This window comes from Medicago sativa, chromosome 1 (genome assembly GCF_051527215.1).
Source record: "Medicago sativa cultivar Bolivia chromosome 1, Bolivia_mono, whole genome shotgun sequence".
NCBI lineage: Eukaryota > Viridiplantae > Streptophyta > Magnoliopsida > Fabales > Fabaceae > Medicago > Medicago sativa.
In genome coordinates, this window is record NC_140749.1 from 36,570,446 (window position 1) to 36,590,667 (window position 20,222).

At 31.5% G+C, this 20,222-nt stretch overlaps 1 protein-coding gene and 1 pseudogene across 6 annotated transcripts; both read right to left on the reverse strand.

Annotated features, from left to right (window-relative positions):
• Positions 1–61: 61 nt before the first annotated feature.
• Positions 62–6,111, reverse strand: LOC146954672 (amino acid transporter AVT1C-like). Of its 6 annotated transcripts, none has more exons than XM_085717604.1 (13): positions 6,020–6,111; positions 5,500–5,686; positions 4,302–4,609; positions 3,058–3,272; positions 2,927–2,950; positions 2,538–2,718; positions 2,200–2,422; positions 1,764–1,899; positions 1,631–1,654; positions 1,272–1,413; positions 1,053–1,096; positions 891–953; positions 62–513 (listed from the first exon to the last, which is right to left on the reverse strand). In XM_085717604.1, the coding sequence occupies exons 2-13, from the start codon at positions 5,673–5,675 to the stop codon at positions 415–417; spliced, it is 1,635 nt and encodes a 544-aa protein (XP_085573730.1). In that variant the 5' UTR covers positions 5,676–5,686; positions 6,020–6,111; the 3' UTR covers positions 62–414. The 6 variants fall into 6 exon arrangements, with proteins under 6 accessions (XP_085573730.1, XP_085573749.1, XP_085573739.1 ...); XM_085717623.1 differs by having other exon boundaries at positions 5,500–5,675; positions 6,020–6,094; XM_085717613.1 differs by having other exon boundaries at positions 5,500–5,675; positions 5,840–6,082.
• A 6,875-nt stretch (positions 6,112–12,986) lies between these two features.
• On the reverse strand, positions 12,987–13,602 carry LOC146954673 (multifunctional methyltransferase subunit TRM112 homolog A pseudogene; annotated as a pseudogene).
• Between the last annotated feature and the right edge of the window lie 6,620 nt (positions 13,603–20,222).

Here is a 20,222-nt window from a genome sequence, read left to right on the forward strand (position 1 = left end):
CAAGAGTGTATACCATTTCAAGGGGCAACAATGTTTAAACTGTGTTCTTAAAACAAAAATCTCAATCAAATGCAATAATGCATTTATCAATTCCTCATCCACAATTCTATGCATCAAAATTTCCCCTAAATAAAACATTTGATCACTTCAAACAATCTCAGATTTGGTTCTCTGCCACAGTATATGATTAACTTCTCCAAACTTCAAAACGGAGCAAAACTTTGTTTTGTGATATGGTAATAGAACGACGATAACCACAAGTAAAAGTAACAAAATGGAGAAACCACTGAGAGTGAAAAGTTAACTCAAAATTTGGGGTTGGAAATGAAATTATCTAAAACAGTTATATGAACTGGAATCTGGCTAACAAAATAGCAGACAAATGTCATAATTCAGGATTTAAGCCGCAAAACTTCATGCAAACATTTCTGCAATCATCTCCGAGATGGCTGAGTATGATCCAAAACCGCATGATACAAGACCTACTATAACCACTGTAACACATAGTAGTACCTGTAGAAATATGAAAAGGAAAAAAAAGATAGTCAGATTGGCAGTTATCATAACTATAGAACGAGAAATGGTTCAAAATATTTGGTCTTGTAACAAAAACATATGATGGTCTACCAGTTCTACATAACAGAAGTACATTCTACTTCCAAAAAATAAAATAAAAAGTACTTTTTGGATCGATATCAGCACGGTATGATACAATTCATAAAGCCTTTGTTTACTTAAACCCGATAACCATGTATCAACAGACTAAAGCTATATTGTAATGTTACAAGATTTTTTCCAGATGCAAGTCGTTTGGATTGTCAAAACACGTTATATGAAATAACATAAAACAGTAAATTTACGACTTGGATAATTTGAGACAAGCATTATACCTGAGAGCGCTTGATTCGGCCTCCTTTGATGCTTAGGAAACAAGCAGATGGTAGAATAAGGGACTGCATCCAACAAGGTTGAATTTAATTTAATCATATAAATGATATACATGGCTAGTTAATGAAAGCAACTGAATCAAACAGTTAATGAAGGAAACTTACAACAAACATTGTAAGCAATGACCCGATTAATGACATTACCAAACCTGCAAAAACATAATCCAACAGTGCAACAATAAAATCATTTACTAACGTATTAAAATTAAAATTGAATCTTAAACCGTATCATATTTCTTTGTTATCTGTTTGATTTAAATACGGAGTTTCAGAATCAGTAGACAAAATATTAAAGAGAGTTAAATTGAAGAACGAAAGACTAACCGAAAAAGGGAACTGAAAGACCAACAAGCAGTGTAGAAACCACTAGTGCTGTTCTGATGCAGATGGAGTAGAACTGAAAGTTGGGATTATTTGGTGGTATCAATTCCTCTAGTGACAATGCTACTGGAGTTAGACTCAAAGCATATGTGGTTCTAATTAAGAAACAACATCCATTTTTCATCTTAAAGGGTACATAAATTAGAGGAAAGATTCAAAATAATCTTAAGAAAAAATGCAAAGATTTATTCTCTGACAAATAACAAATACTAGTATGTGCTATAAAAATTAGAGCTAAGAGATAAGGTGGAGATGTATGAGACAGTAATTGAAAACATGATTTTATATAGCACTTATAAAGGATATTTGGTAAATGGATTAACCACCTGCAAAACAAAACACACGATAAATAAAGTTAGAAATTTCTCTAACCAAGTAGCAAAGTTTAATAAGAAAACATGTTGAGTATAATGTAGAATGCGCATAGTAGAATACCGTAGTCCACACAGCAATCTTGGAGGCTACTAATCCTTGAGGCATGTTAAGAGTATACTGAGACAGTGTATTTTCTCCAAACATTGAGTATCCCACAACAGCTACGGTGAAATACATAGTTGTACAAATAGCAAAACTACATGAAAAAACATTTGCACATATTAGATTCAAAAAAAGAAACTTAAAAGAAATCGTGGTTGGGCCTAACACAATCCCACAAAACTGGCGTGTGAAGTGAGGTTGCCCCCACTTCTAAACACATTGTCAGGCTATCTTCTATCCGATGTGGAATTCTTAACAGTGTCCGATACCGGGACACCCCAAATCTGAGGAGTGTCTGTGCTTCATAGGGTTTAGTTGATATATCATATATGGTTCTACAATTTCAAGATGAAAGTGGATATATACTAGTATTTGAATAAGTTGTTTTGCTTACCAAGTCAAGAGTACTTTAGGGAATTGATTTCGATTTGCCATAGCTGTATACAGATTTGGGAACACAGCATGTCCAGCGAAGCAATAACCATAGAGACCAACAGCAACAGGGAATGTTGAAAGCCTCAGTGTTATTGTCCCTTCTGTATGCATGGGAACATCATCTACCACTCCAACCCATAACAAGCACAATACCACTACAACCGTTGCAATAACTCCACAAGCTAGTACAACATAACATAAATGTACATTCAGTGCTATAGTCATCTTTCCAAACAAGTGTTATATCCAAATTATCAGATGAACTAACATATACTTGCAAAAAAAAAGCATTTTTACCTGATATGTAACTTAGAATGCGAAGGTCCCGGAGCCAAACGGTTGGAAGAATAGCCAATGTGCTCAAGATTGCAAACAGAATGTGTGCATTAAATTCAAATCCACCCAAACTTAAATGTGCATTTGGAAATAATGAAGATAGATTGTCACTTTCTAGAATTATGTATTCAATGCAACAAGCCTGCATAATAATAGATATTTATGGTAGACGTTTGTCACATTAACATGATAATCATAAATCTCCAATTCAAGATAAATTAATTCATAGATAAATCTAGTAGTTGGTACTTTAGCAATAATATGAAAGTGTTAAATCCAGATAGATACTCTCTTAAATTATGTTTATATTCTGTTGCTATGACAAATAACAATAAGGTAGATGTACTTACATATAGTTCCATGTATAATATCACCTGTATCATACAAAAGAAAAATGAAAAATAAAAAGGAAGGTAAGACATAAGAAATAATGGTTTATAATGAAATTGATGGAAAATAAGAATTTGTAAAAAGGGCTTACTGAAATGACAACACGTCCATAAGTACCGAAAGCAGCTTGGCCAATGTCAGGATAAGTTTCAAGTCCAGGTTGACTGTCCAAGCAATAACGCAACAGCAAGCCAGTGTAGAAGGAAAATACTGAAAATATCAGCAAGATTGAAAGTGCAGCGCATCCACCTTCTTTGAGAGCATAAGGGACTGAAAGGATTCCAACGCCACAAAGAGCATTTATGCCTGCAGCAAAATCCAAAACATGAATAAAACATTAATACTAGCTCAATTTAAAGAAGGATTGCTTGTGTAGCAAGTAATCATTAGACAGTTAGGCAGTTAGTTACAGAATGATGACTTGTGCAACAAGTAATCATGAGTTAGTTAAGAGTTAGTAATCTTGTGTTTGTTGCACGTAATAAGAGAACATAGAGACACTCTTGTGTATATATACAACTTGTACCAACTCAATTCATCAATGAGAAATCTATTTTCATTCGTTTTTCTCTATTGATAATATGGTCAACTCGTTCCTGTTTTAAGATTAAAAGGCAGAGGCTGTAGCACTAGCAACACACTCTTTTATCAGGCTCATTTGGATTTCAACCGATAAGAAAGTGTGCTGAAAAAGAGTGTTATTTTTTGTCGGTAGCCTTTCAAGGGCTATTATGTGGAGGTGGTGTGTTACAAATATAAAAACCAACATTTTATCTTCGCATAACAGATGAAGCTTATAGGAGTTAGAGTCTGCATGAGAAATGTTCAATTTTACAGTGAAAAATTGAGAAAAATCCACCATTTGCAACATTCACATATGCACTGACTCATAATCAAACTGAAGTCTTTGTGGAAATGGGAGTTCAATTCAACACAAAACAGTTTATTTAATGTAGCATATATATTTGATTGGTTATTGTGAAGATGGTACATTGCTATGATAACTCAGATAAGTATGATGAGCAAAATGTCTTCAATCCTATATGATTCAAGTCATAAGTTTTGCACATAAAGAGAGGAAAAAGTTCAAGCACTTCCATTAAATAACTATTCTTCCAAATATAAACATCTATAAATATTTCAATTTCACTAGGCAATTCATGTATAACCTAACAATTAGTGTGCTTCATTTTTATTAGATATGTAATATAAATTTACCATTAATTACCTCTTCTTTCAATGACAAATTTTTTAACTATTCACCAAGGTAAAGAGGGGTTGATATATTTTTATGAAACTAAATATCACACAAGGTTCAACTACTTAAGTACTTACCATTAAGCACAGCTTGTCCAAAAGTGCATTGACCAGGAAAATGAACTTCATGAGATATCTTGGGAGTATCCTTCCTCATTGAAGACTTCCTAGATGGTAGGGGAGGAAGCAATATCTGAGAGCTACGGCGATGCTGCTCGTCGACCGACGGTGGTAGCAGAGGCTTTTTCTCTGGCTGTAAATTTTCAGCAGTTGGCCTCCTTGTCAATGTTGAACCGAGAAAAGAACTGCCTAATCTTGCCAATGATGTCGTTCCAAGAAATCCTATATTCGGCGATGGCACGCTACCATACAGATCAATGGATTGCCTGAAATTTTAATCACAACATCGGAACTAGATTTCAGGTGTGATGCATTTAACTTAAGGTGGTAAACTTTTGCAATCAAATGATAAAACAGAAACTATAAAAGCAAGAGTGATAAATTTTCTTAAACTTTTGGTAATATGACAACAAGATAGATCCTGTTTTCACTATAACAGTTCCATGTTAAATTGATCATATACTAACATTAGTAACAGTGTTTTTACTTCACACACGAGGAATTGTGGCATGATTTTTCAGAAAGCGCATCTACAGTTTAAAACCTCAAGAAAAACCATTGATTGTGTGCTTGGTTTTACAGAAGAAACTATCAAAATTGATTCTGTATTTGCCAAACATGACTTTAGTGAAATCTGGGATGGTTGGTTGGCGTGCGGTATACTTGATTTTACCTCAAAACCTTTATTTTACTTTGTACTTACTCAGCTTGGTAGATGGTTTGATGAAACACCGTTTTCTACTATGATTCTGATAAAAACTACACTTTGAGCTTCAACAAAATCACAGTACTAATGAAATTTTGTCAAACTTATCGTAAATTCAAACATACACTAGAGTTTGCACTAGACTACGAAATTTACACTTATGTTGCAAGAAAACTCATCCAAATATCAATCATTTTATTTCAACTCAATTTTAATCAAATCAATTTACATTTCAAATTCGATTTACATGATATGAATTGTGAGCTTAAAACAGTTTCGCGTTAACATCCAATAAAAATTCACTATTTTGCCACCTCACTAAAGTTTATTTTGAAAAATGGTGGTATCTCATTGGATAACATAATAGTGTATCTATTCATTGAAAATCATCATCCTATCATGTTTCATGCAAGAGGCAAATAAACAATTCATTGGACCGAAGTAACTCACCTGTAACTTTGAGGCCATGCCATGCTGTAAGAACTGGGTCTCCTCTCTCCTTCATTTTCATCAGAGTCATTGGAAAAATCCGATTCATTTCCATCATTCACTCCTCTTCCCAACACCTTCTCTTCATCTTCATCACTCTCAATGTAAAAACCTTGATCTGAAGGTGAATTCTTCATCTTTTCACACCCTGCAAAAATCAACAATGTTTTCAATGATCTAATTTACCTTATAGAAAATTACCCAGAATCACAAATCACAACAAAAAACAGAATTTGTTTCCCGTAGAATCAAAACACAAATGAACCTTAATGTGTGAAAGAATTAAAATTCAAAACTTTGCCTTATGAAAATGGTTAAATATTGATGAATGCGACTCAAAAGGGTGTTGAGATCAATCATAATCAATGAGCTTCTCCGCTATTTAAATTACTTCTTTGGTTTCACTCTCTTTTTTGTCTTTTTCCTTAAAAAGTGTGATTGAAAGTGAAAGAAAATAAGACACAGAGATAAAGAAAAAGACCTTTGTTAAATCTTTCTCTGTCGCACTGTTACATTCACAGCGTTTGTGAAAGTGAACATTCACAAAAAAACATCGTGTAGTGTCTTGTTTATAATTTAATGTATATATATATATATATTTAATGATTATAATAATGACCAAATCTGGCGGAACATGACAACGAGTGGAGTTTAATTGTTAAACGAACATTACCTATTATTAGGTTGATGTTCTTTGGCATGTGGAAAGTCATGTGCATGGATTCATAACGGTCTCATATGAGACAAAAACAAGCATATGGTTTGTTGATTTTCTTGCCACAAAGGAGATGTTGTTTGCTAAGGTTTTATTTTTGTTAATGATTAATAATGACATTGGATGATTTTATCTTTAAGTTTACACTCATCATCACACATGCACTGACAGATATATAGTCGACACATCCAATTTGTAGTCATGATAATTTTGTTTTCTATTGATTATGGATAAGTTCTTCTTTGGTCACAAGGTTTAATTTAGGTAGGTTTATTACAAAATTAAAAGAAAAAAACACTAAACAATGAAGAATATACAACAAAAAAATAAAAATTTAACAGTGATGAATTGAATATCGTGTCACAAAAAAATTATAATGTAACAAAATTTTACTTGTGAAACTCTCTAAATTTACTTACTAAAAAAGTTTATTTTCACATTAGTCATTATGAATATGAATATGGTAGATCAAATATTCAATGGTAATGTAAAAAAGATTTAGTTGCGACTAGAATGAACTGAAATTAAATGTTCATAATCATATTGTATTTTATCCAAAATGTATATATACGTAGTATAATTAATTACCCACAAAGAGGGTTTTAAATTTTTGGAACAAAAGGATTTTAAATTTTAGAGAATCAACTTCGGTAAGTAAAATGGTCACTTTGTAAGGTTCTAATGTTGCACCTTTTGGTAAAAGCTTTCTCTTGGAGACCTGAAATGTAACATTGATTGATTCAAGTAATTTCTTTGCTTCTCAAAATGTTTGAGGTACTAATGCTTGTGTCTACAACCATAGCTAACACAATTTATGAGCTTCTAAGCTACTTAGTATTAGAAGGAGATGGCTTGAGTATTTTCCATGGTCTCTAATGGACTACTAATAAGCTAGACTATGCTAATGAATAGGGATATTCTAGATTCATGTTGGAGTTGGTTAAAAAGAGAAGTAATCAAGAGACAAAAAAAAAAAAAACGAGAGAAGTTAACAAAGTTGTTCACATCCTGCCGGAAAGATTTGAGAAAGATTAACAAAGATTAGTGAGATCCACTTACTAAAATAGTTTTTATTAATCTAACGTTTGTATTTATCTCTCTCATAAATAAATGTTAGATAAATGAAACAAACCTAAAAGTTTAAATTTCTAATATCCTTGACTTTAAAAATGAATTTTGCTAAAATTGAGTAACTTGCTATGAATTTTTTTTGAAGAAGTTAAACTAGTCCACTGAAATTGGTACTAGAAAGAATCGAACTCGATGCTTGAGATGAGTACACTACAAGGTCCCAAGTCAACACCATCAGATCAACCTAATTGGGTTACTTTGCGGTGAATATTGATTAACATTCTTAATTGTGTGGTTCTTTTCGTTAAAATGTTATTGGTATGAAGTTTACATCTAACTATGACTAATCTTCGCCAAAGAATCGCTAGGGTACACAAGATGGATTCTCCACTCTCAAATGAATTTTCTCTATACGCAGAAGTAAGAGATTGAACTCCAGATCATTTGTTTAAAGGGTTTAAATCTTTTATCCGTAATTGTGTGATTAATATACACCTTATTATACTACTAGCTAAACTAGTCCACTGAAATTGGTACTAGAAAGAATCGAACTCGATGCTTGAGATGAGTACACTACAAGGTCCCAAGTCAACACCATCAGATCAACCTAATTGGGTTACTTGCGGTGAATATTGACTAACATTCTTAATTGTGTGGTTCTCTTCGTTAAAATGTTATTGGTATGAAGTTTACATCGTTGTCTAACAATGACTAATCTTCGCCAAATAATCGCTAGGGTACACAAGATGGATTCTCCACTCTCAAATGAATTTTCTCTATACGCAAAAGTAAGAGATTGAACTCCAGATCATTTGTTTAAAGGGTTTAAATCTTTTATCATTTGGATTGATCCGTAATTGTGTGATTAATATACACCTTATTATACTAGTGCTACACAATATCATAAAAAATGTTAATCTTTGTTAATACCATCAATTATTAATATTTAAATAAGTAAATATATATTATTATATCATATTTAATATATTTGAAATAATTTTTGGAACCCGGACGCTCCACTTATTTAGTTTAGAAGGTGAAATTTTTAGCCACTAGACTACTTGAAAATAAATAAATAAATATTTGAAATAATTTAATTAATATTTTTTTAAGAAGATGCATCCAATTATTTAATTAAATTAATTTTAGACCAAAATTAAATGATACTATAATAGTATAAACTAGTTTACAATTTTAGGTCAAAAGGTTAATTTATAATTAATAATTTTATATTGTATAAAATTATTTCATTGAAACGAATTTGTTTCTTTTGAAAAGAGTCAATCAAATTCATTTCTTTATCAAAAAACAAATAAATAATTGATTAACATTCATTTAGGGGTGTGTGTGTGTCCTTCTCTTAAAATATATTTGATAATATATTTTCGTTGACCAATATCTATCTCTTATAAATTACATTCTCGTTGACCAATTTTTTTTTTTTGGTCAAGCTCGTTGACCAATATCTATCTCTTATAAGTAATTAATTCAAATCATTTAAATTAAAATTTACCTAATAATTATTATTATTTAAAAAAAATTCCATAAAAATTAGAACGGTACTAACATATTGAGATAGAACCTATTGACATTATATACTTTTTAAAATGTTGATTTTGATCTCTCAAAAAAGATGTTGACTTTGAGTTTATGAATTATTTTAATATTGGAGTCATTGTAAAAACATACCAGTCTGTTTGAAAATAAAAGTAAAATTTGAAGGAATTTATTTAGCAGTATATAAATGTGAGAAAAATTCAAAAAGTGACGATGAATTATAGTTTAATATTTTTTATCTAAATAAAATGTTTTATAAACTTTTACTAAGTTTCCTATCATCAAACTGCATATAATCAAAATCATATGACAATAAAAAAATCTTTACTTTATATTTTTAAGGAACAAAGTTCATATCACAAGAACAATTTTAAAATGAAAATTATATCACTTTAATAATATATTTTTTATGCTCATTTTTTTCTTCGAAAATGATGATAGTAAAATGTGTTTTAATCGCGGAAGCAAAAATTTGCATAAGAGATAAACACTAAAATACACCATGGATCACTGTACAACATGGTAGAAATTACAATGCTGCTTCCCTATAATGATTTTGTTGCGGGATCCAAATTTTGACTTTTTAAAAATTTCTCTTAAAATCAATCTAGAAAGCAAAAAATCACCTTGACAACATCACTATAAAACTTGCTCAAAAAAAAAAAAAAAATCACTATAAAACTACAAGAATTACATAATAGTTTTTCGTGTTTACCTCTTAAAACTTAAGAAATGATCACCAGCCAAATCTTGTAGTCCACGCCAGTAACCACCTTTTAAAAAAAAAAAAAAAACAACTCAACTTAATCAATTTTCATTCATCAATTGTCTTAACAGAAATCAAGTTATACTAATCATCAATCATCATTTATCAATTATAACATATATTAACAAGCATTGAATCTTAAAAAAATATAATAAACATCAAAACATCAATTATCAATGATCTAGTGATAACTTAATCGATTAACCCTTCTAGTTAATTGATTGACTTATTTATTTAATCAAATAAACTTAACATTGGATTGATGAACACAAATAGCATAATCAAAGACATATTAGTATCATACAAAATTCTATATTCAATTCATCACCAATCATTCATTCAACAATCATAATAATAGTTTTTGGCACAGGGAATAAACTTTTTTTTTAACCATCATACACAATCCTACAACTATTGTACGTAAACTATGATCATCCCCTCACCTTAGAACAACTTGGAAGAGCACAACCAACAAATGAGTGTGTCTTAGGAGAGAATAAAGCGGCACATTCATTTCTAGTTTATGTACTCATCTTCCTTCTTCACTTTGCCCTAATGGGCCTTGAATAGATTTTTGTTTGACAATAATGGGCCTTGTATAGTATTAGCCCAAGTCCTTACGTCTAATCAAAATTTAATTAATTAAATATAATTTAATTAAATAATTTGTGATTAATTATTTAATGTGTCAGACATTAGAGGTTTCCATCAAAATTGAAATACTATACTATAAATAGAAAAGACTGATAGACAATTATTTTAGTGTCTGTCTTTTCGCAATGGAAGCATCATTGTTATCTAATTTATATTAAAATCGGTGATTCAATTTGAACCTTTTGTGGTCATAATTTAATGTGCAATCATTTACCTTCATCCAAATGTCTAATTGAACATACGACATGACACATGTCATCCTTGCAATGTCTAAGTATTTATTTCTTAGTTATTAGGATCGATTGATTCATATACATCTTCAATTAGTGAGGTTTTGATGATAAGAAACTAAGAAGGCAAATGAAAATTTTGTCTACTAACATTTTATTGAAGTGTTAAGGTAAGTTCAAAAAAGAAGATGCAAGTCACCTTATGCCTCCAATCAAAGGAACGCAGATATTTGAATCAACACTCTACTTAAATCAACATTATAACTCAAAGGAAGTAGGTTAGAGTTTCATGATGAACAAGTTTAGAAATTTTAATGACAAGGATTGATTCTTCACAGACTCTAGAGAACCCTTCCTATAGAAGATCACAATTGTTTGATCGTCTTAAGTCAAGTCAGCAAAATGATATGCTTAAATGGATATCATAATCATTCAAATTCATGCTTACAAAAGACTAGCATGAGTTGATCATCTAATTGTACTTAAAGTATGAGTGTGCAAGTTACTGGCTAAAGTATTAGCCAAAATACTAGGGGTAGTACGTGATGGACCAAATTGTATTAAAAAATTAATCGACATTCATTAAAGGAAGACTTTTGTTGGATGGGGTGGTGGTAAATGAAAAGGTTGACCTAAAAAAAGGTCAAAGAGAGAGTGCTTAATCTTCGAGGTTGTTTTTTAAAAGGCCTTTGATTCGGTAAGTTAGAGATCCATGGATAACATGTTGGTGATTTCGAAAATAATGGAATCACTTTACAACCAAAAGTAGTAACTCTTCACCAAGAGTTGTAACTCTTCATGAAAATCATTCATATACGTTGGAACCTTTGGCAAATGAGTGTTTAATGAACCATAACATTGATTCAAGTGTATATGATCATAACCTTTGGCAAATGGATGCTTAATGAACCATAGCATTGAATCAAGTCAAATGGGTGTTTTCTCTCATGTGAAGGGTCATATAATGCACTATAAATGCTTGACATTTGGGAATTAATTTGGAGACACACAAAAACATGAATTTTGTTACATTAACAACATAATTCTCTTTCATTCTCTTACTCTAAAGCATCCATCAATTCTCTAATGCACGAGTGAATTGTTGGGACCATAAATCTGTAAAATATTGTTAGGAGATACGCTTGGTGTGGTTGTGCAATACACATCAAGGAACTCATAGTATCCTGAAGGGGATTCGCTGGTCATTCCTATTGCATGAAATGTACAGTTATTGGTGGAGGCAAATCGAACCTAAAGGTTAGTGTGGCAACCCCATGCACTTTGAGTTTTACATGCATAACCATTAAACTTTTCAGGTTTCAAGTGCAACAACCTCTTCCCAAAAATCAAGTTATATAACAATCTTTAGGTTCGATTTATATGGTTGCTTCATTAAAAGAAATGACATTTAACAAATTGTTAAGTTGGAAAAGTTTGATGGGGAAACTTCATCCATTGGCAGAAGAAGAATTTATGAATTATTTATGGTTAATTAATGGCTGCAATTTTTGGGAGAGATGAAGCTCACATTCTAATCTATGACATGCTGAAACTTGAAAGAAACAATTTTGGGGTGTACATGGCGTTTATAAAAGCTCACATGTATAGAAAAAAGCTTTGATATTATTGTTGCAGTTTAATGTAACATGCAACTGAGGCAGTGTTGTCAATTGCAGCGAAAATATTGCATTTTGTTCAAGTTTTACTATGCAACGCAACAATGCTATAACACAAATATAGCTGCTATTTGAAACAATTTTGTACTAAATAGCTTATTGCAGAACAGTAGTAATGTTCAATTTCAACTATGTTATGGCGCTTCTATAGCAATTACTTAACTATAATTGGCTCAAGATAGTGAAACTATCAAACTATAGCCAAACTAAACAACAAAGAACCAGTGTTACCAATCATGGATTGAGGAAAATAATTACTTGTTTCTTTGTATTAAAATGCTTATCGCAAAACAATAGCAATTTGTTCAAATTTTTCTACGCTATAGCCAAACCAAGCAAGCAAAATACAACATTTGTCAGTAAACATATAAATTTTAATTGCAGTTGATTTGAAGATGGTGAAATTATGAAACTATAAACAAGCTAGACCCCCAGAGTCAGTGTTGTGAACTGTGGACAGCAGTTTGCTATTTTGTATTAAAAAATATTACAGAACAATGGTAATTTGTTCAAATTTTAAAGATTTAACCACTTATGAAGCATGGAGACATACATGAACGCCGGACACGACACCATCGCCGACACCAACACCGATGATAATTTAAAAAACGACATAATTCAGTGTAACACTTGTGATAATTTGAAAAACGACATAATGCAGTGTAATCATAGGTGTTGTGTCGGTGTCCGAGACCGACGTGTGTCTGACACCTGAGGAGTGTCCATGCTTCATAGATAGCCGCTAATAAACAACATTGAGTTGAAGATGGTGAAACAATCAAACAATAATGGAACAAATCAAACAGAGGACACAACATTTTTCATGGTAAACGGAGTTTCATATAAAGTCTAATTGCAGTTGAATTCTTTCCATTAGCACGATTTTTCACTAGTAATAACTACAAAACAGGTGAATTTCATAATACCCTAATAACAAAATTCAAACTTCATCTTCATCTTCATGAAGAAGCATATTAGGAATACCCTTACTAACAGGAAACCTTCTTCCAGTTTCAGGACAAACAAGAGCACCTTCTTCAATGTGAAGTTCCAAAAGCGCATGATGAAACCTATTAAAAAAATCATTAGATTCCAACAAAAAAGAATCAGCTTCCTCAGGTAATTCAGTATATCCCATGGATCTTGAAGCTTCAACAAAAGCCTTCCAATCAATATTCTCAAACACGTTCTTGAGAAAATCAGTGTTCATTTCAACATTCTTTTCAACCACTTTCACTGCTTCGGTGCGTAATGGAAAACCATTCACTACGCCTCTTATGTTTGATGATAGCATGTTGTGTGTTAACAGTCTCATCTTTTCCGGCGACTAGGAAAGAAGCGGCAGCCTTAAACTTTCTTGTTGAGTGTTGTTTTAAGGTTTCAGTGTTTTTTTTTTTTTTTTGAAAGAAGGGTTTTAGTGTTTAATGTGCTTATTTTTAATCTAGATGACGGGCATCTAAAAAAATACAAGAATTCTGCTCTTTACCCAACAGAAAAACCCTCGCCCAAATGAACTTCCCAAAATACCCCTGTGTGCGTTAAGTCACGCTGCATGACTTAACTCACGCACCTTATAGCTCTGCGTGACTTATGTCACGCACCACTGGCTTGTGCGCGAGTTAACTCGCACAGGTTGGCCAGTTGGTCAGAGCTCAAGAACACACATTTTTTGGACTTTGGTCAGCTTTTCAACCTTCAATCTACACGTTTTTTTTACAACTTTTACACTTTTTTTTTGACTACATTTATGTTAGTTATAACCTATGTTACCATTCACACCTATAAATACCCCTCCAAACTTCCCCATTTCCTCACACCATCTCACATTCTCACTCTCCTCCTCACTATCTCCCCCCTATGAATCTCTTTCTTTTCTTTCCTTTTTTAGTGTTTATTTTGGTGTAATTTTCTTCTTTTTTAGTCTTTATTTAGGTGTAAAAAGAGGTCAATCTTGGGGTAAAAAATTTATTGGTGAGCAGCCTTCTTGGGGTAAAACGAAGCAGATTTAGTTTTACCCCAAGGGTAACACTAAATGTGCAGATTTAGTTTTACTCCAGGAAGGTTTGTTTTCTTGCATTTTTTTTGTTTTACCACATGAAGGTTGGTTTTCTTGTGGATTTCTTTTAGTTTTACCACATGAAGCTAGGTTTTCCTTTTAGTTTTACCACATGAAGCTAGGTTTTCTGGTGGTTTTTTTTAGTTTTACCCCAGGTAGGTAGGTTTTCTGGTGGTTTTTTTTTTATTCCGCAGATTTAGTCTTACCCCATTGTAAATGTAAAAAAGAACCATGAATTTTATGGCAACTCACATATACAGGGAAGGAAATATCTGCGCAGATTCTTTGGCAAACTTGAGTCATAATCTTGCAAATCTCACTGTTTGGTTTGATCTGCCTGATTGCATAAGATCTTCATATGGAAAAAACAGATTAGGTTTACCTAATTTTCGGTTTGTAACTCACTAGAGAGGTTTTGGTTTGGTCCCCCTCTCTTTGTAACATGTTGTTTCTTTTTGGTTTATATCTATATATCTTTTGGTAGTCTAGCTCTTTGCTAGCTACTGTTTTTCTGGAAAAAAAAAAAAAATATTACTTTTGTTCCTTTATTTTTGTTAATTTTTGCATTTATTTTATGATTGCGTATTGAATAAATAAATTCGAATAAAGTAAATAAATAAATTCGAATAAAGTGAATAAATAAATTAGAATAAAGTAAATAAATTAATTTGAATAAAGTGAATAAATAAATTAGAATAAAATAAATAAATAAATTAAATAAGTAAGTAAATAAATAAAGTAAATAAATAAAGTAAATAAAAGAACTCTGCGCTACTTAACTCACGCTGCGTGACTTAACTTGCGCTGATTTTAACACATGCGTTAATTAAGTAACGCATGAGTATTTTTGGTATTTCAGATTTCAGTTGGGCGCGAGACAAATTTGTTGGGAGAAGAGCATAATTCAAAATACAAAAAAGGTGGATTGGGCTTGGGATTTGAATCTCAAATGTTTATTTTTTTAATGTTTGATATTAGTGACATTACCCCCCCCCCCCCCCAAACAGTGCCCTAATTTTTTTAGGGACATTATGAATTTTAGTTCACTAAAATTATGAAGTAAACCATTTATAATTGATTAATATCGTTTAAAAACTTAAAAATTTTGTGGTGAAGGTTCTAGTGATATAATTTTAACCATGCCTACAAAATTAGGAAATAGAATTTGGTCGGTGAGTATATGCTTACTTGGAACTTGTACTTTGGTTGAAAAATCAAAATAAATCGAGACATCTTTAAAAATCTATGAAACGTATTTTTATATATGTCTCTGCAAACAATCAGTCCAAAATCCTATTTCTAAGTCGAGATTTTCATTGTTTTGTTTTTTGAGCTTTTGGCGCTTTATAAATTTATAATTAATTGATCGTGTGTCGTAAAATTCTAATTTTATGTGAAAAACCATATTTTGAAGTCCTAAATATGTCTGTAAAATATCATGGCAAATTCAACTTTTAGGTCACTTTTTTGACCTTGAATCTACATGGAAAAATAAGAGGGCGAAAATAAGAAGCAGAGGTTGTGTGTTGTTTACATGGTCATTTTTCGAACTTCATGTATAATATAAGGTCAATTTGAAAGGTCAATTTGAACAACTAACCATTAATAATAAAGGGACAATTTGTCTAATAAATGTGTCTATGAGCATGCAGGTTAGTCCATTACAAATGAAAGAATAAAATCAATCATCTTGTCTTAATGTAATGGTTGGCCGTCCAAGTAAAAAAAGATGAACAACAATCTCTAAGGATATCCCAAGTGGTCATCAAGTATCATACAAGTTCATCAAGCTCATAGCAAGCAACCAAATCATTTGATGAACATGTTGTCAACAAAGCATCATCTATGGCAAGAAGTCCAAGCCCTCTTTTGGACATGATGATCATATGCATGGTTAGCTGCATTAACGTTGGCCACATTAACTGACCAAAAAATCAAATGGATGATTAATATAATAAAATTTCAAAACAATCATCTGGATTCAACACTAAAGATCACGAGTTTAGCTCTGACTTGGTTAAGTTGTCATGAGATATTCCAGTATAAAGGAATGATTAATATAATAAAATTTCAAAACAATCATCTGGATTTAACACTAAAGATCACGAGCTCATCTTTGATTTGGTAAGTAGTCATGAGATATTCAAGTACATAGGAATGATTGTAACACCCTACTAGTATTTTCTACATAAAAAATATAATTAATATTTAAACATACAAGGGTGTCACACATTCTCATCGTTTAAAAAGTACTTCGATTTAATTAAAAACGAGTAATGATATTTGTACATCCATATAATGACAACTTTGGTGACAACCTTAGTTTTCTCTATTCTTATTGGTCAAAAACAATGGAGAGAGAAAAAGGAAGAGATAGGATAATAACATCATGTGAGTATGAGAGAGAAAATTGTTTAAAGTTGTCAAAAAATGGTTGTAATATCATTTCTCATTAAAAATAGTGCAGTGGAAATAAGTCCAAAACATAATCACATGATCTTAACAAACAAGTTGAATTCGAACATGAATCTCAAACGAAAGTCTGAAAAATAAAGAGAACGGGAATCCCCAGTATTACAGAATCAGAGCACCGACACAAAAATAAAGTCTCAACGACGATAAAAATTGACGAGAAAGGCTCCACGTCATCCTCCAAGACTCACAGCTCCTAAACTCGACCAAATATGCATGTGGTACCAAACCTACATCTTGGATATCAAAGTATGTTTCTGATTTTATTCAACCCATCTTTAAATACACATCTTCAAATAGACTCGACAATGAATGTGTAACACCCCGTTTTCCCAACGTAAAAATTTCATAAATAAATCAGAGTTTTTCAACTTTAAACGGAATGCTACACTTCTTAAAAATTCAAAAACTGAATAAATAACAATTTATTCTTCAAAATCATTTAACATAAGTAATTCAAAACTTCGCAGCGGAAATTAGTTCAACAATAAAAATAATCTTTGGCACGTAAAAATCTCATAAGTCTTGTTCAACATTTATTCATAAAAATCCATAAGTAATACGTAAGGAATAGAAATAGAAGACATAATCTCATCCCGTTACGTATCAGAGCACCTAAGACACACTTGTGAGGAGTCCACTCACGACCGCAACTAATCCTGGTTACCTGCAAGCTACCCATACGAAGAGCAACATTTCCAAGCAGAGGGGTGAGATTTCTCAAACAATAATATTAAGCATATAAATCATATAAAGTACATTCAACAACTTAAACATCTTATATTTCATTAATCATATCTAATAACTTAAACTTCCTTAACTAGTGTCATTATCCTTCCTGCATTAGTCATATACTTCATCAAGTAATCTCAATTATTATTCATAAAACATCTTATCTTAAATCATGATCATAAGCATCAATATCTAACACCAAATATAATCGTAAGCATCATCATATAATTCACATAAGTATCATTATCAAAACATAGCATTTATCGAAAACAACTTCATAATCAAGTTCATAATCAACTTCATAAACAAACATCATCATTAAATCATAATCATCAAATCACAATCAAACTTCATAATCAAACCTCACTTAACTCGACAATGCGACTCAACTCGACTATGTAACTCTTAACATCTCAAATCATCTTAGCATCTTGACAACTTGACAACTTGACAACTCGACAACTTCACATCTTAAATCATCTTAAAACTTCTTGATATGCAAATGCATTTGGTACCAATACAGAGCATCAAGCTCCCAACCAACTTATATGAGCGTAAATAGGCTCTTCAGAGCATCAAGCTCCCAACCAACTTATATGAGCGTAAATAGGCTCTTCAGAGCATCAAGCTCCCAACCAATCGTGTGAATGACTAAGCATTCCAGAGCATCAAGCCCCCAACCAACGTATATGAGTATGCAATGGACTCAACTTCCTACAACTTAGACAACTTCATGAACATCTATGACATCCTAACATCTTGATATCTTGACAACATAACATCTTAATAACTTGATGACTTCATAACGACTTGACGACTTAACAACTCTTATCATCTTAACGTCTTAACATCTTAACATACAACATATGGATCACATAAATAATTCATGTCATATCATAATATAACAATATCACATGATAATAAACAACATCTTAAAACATCATATTCATCAATCATAAACAACTTCATATAACATCGTATTTAAACATCAACAATAATTCACTATGTATCTTTGTAAAAACATAATAAATTATCCACAACATATTTTCATGTCAAAACAAAGCTATTGGAAAGATATCACAAATATCAACAACTTTCATGTTTACAACAAAGATCAATTCAAAACAGAAACATATGAACAAAACACAAAAACATGAAACAGAGAAGGGTGTCACCGTACAATTTCGCTAAGACCTCCCTGTAGTATTTTCATCATAACTCAAAGACCAAACATCATTTTCACGTCAAACCAAAGCCACTGGAAAGCTAACAAAATTATCTAAAACTTTCATGTTTACGCCTAAGACCAATTCTCTACCGATCAGTACCAGTTTTTATTTTAAATACGGAAAAGTTGTGCTGAAAGTCCATAAAAATTCACTGTGACCTATGTGCAGTAATTTGACTATAACTCAAGTTCTATAAATCCTATTGATGTGAGACCAACGACATTAGAAAGCTAACATCCATACCTACAACTTTCGTGTTTACACCTAAACCCAGTTCGGAACTTAAACTTGTCAAACTGAGACAATAAAAATGCGTTTTGCACATTGACAGCAAAATCGCAGTTAAGCTTCGATTTCGCTTTGGGGAAATCTTTTCCACTTCGTATTCGATCCAATACTCTTCAAACTTGACCCTAATCATTACCCTATGATTACCCTATCATTAGAACACTAATTATTCATCAACTTACTGTATGCAAATTCAAAGGGTTCTCAAATCTATTTACAACCTATTACAATTATTAAACCCTAATTCTTAAATTCTCAAAAACTTTCCCCAACTTGTTAGATGCAATCTAATGATTTAACAACTTAATATTAATGCAAGATAGTCTCACCCTCACCTTAGATTAATTCCTGAATCAGCAGCAGCGTTCTTCTTTCCTAAGGTATTCTCCTCTTCTCTTGACTTTTCTCTTCTCTTCTCTTCTTTCTTGTTCTCCTCTTTTCCAAAAAAGCGGTTTTAGGGTAAACTCTTTCTAACCTAAGCTTCTCTATTTATAATACTAAACGCTCTTCCTAAATCTATTTTGGCCCAACAACTTATTCTTCTTTCTATTCTAACCCCCTTCTTATTTCTCTTACACCTCAAAACTACTCTATTCCTCATAATCTTATTTATTTAAATATATCTCTCCCCCACTTAATAATAATAATAATACACCAATAACAAATATATCTCTAACAAATAACAAATATATTTCTACACCAAATAACAAATATATCTCTAACAAATAACAAATATATTTTTACACCAAATAACAAATTTATCTCTAACAAATAACAAATATATTTCTACACCAAATAACAAATATATCTCTAACAAATAACAAATATATTATGCTAGTAAATACCAACTTATAACATAACAAAATATCACTCATCAAAATAAATCGACTAAATCATAAAAAGACATCTAATCTCAAAACTACCTCCAAATCTACTTACTCTAATAATTCTCATATTCTAATAAATAATAGAATAATGTCACTTAATAAAATACTAACACCTCACATATTTAAATAAATCACATAAATAGACTTTAACTTAATAAAAATAATTAAATAAAAAGTAGGGCGTTACAGAATGCATGAATCTTAATTACTCTTCTAAACACATCACTAACAACTTCTCTTTACACGCGTCGTTAAATAACTCATCACTACTCGTCATTGAATATCTCATCAATTTAATTCATCATCTAAAACATATTATGTCAAACACATTAAAAAATAGTAGAAATAATT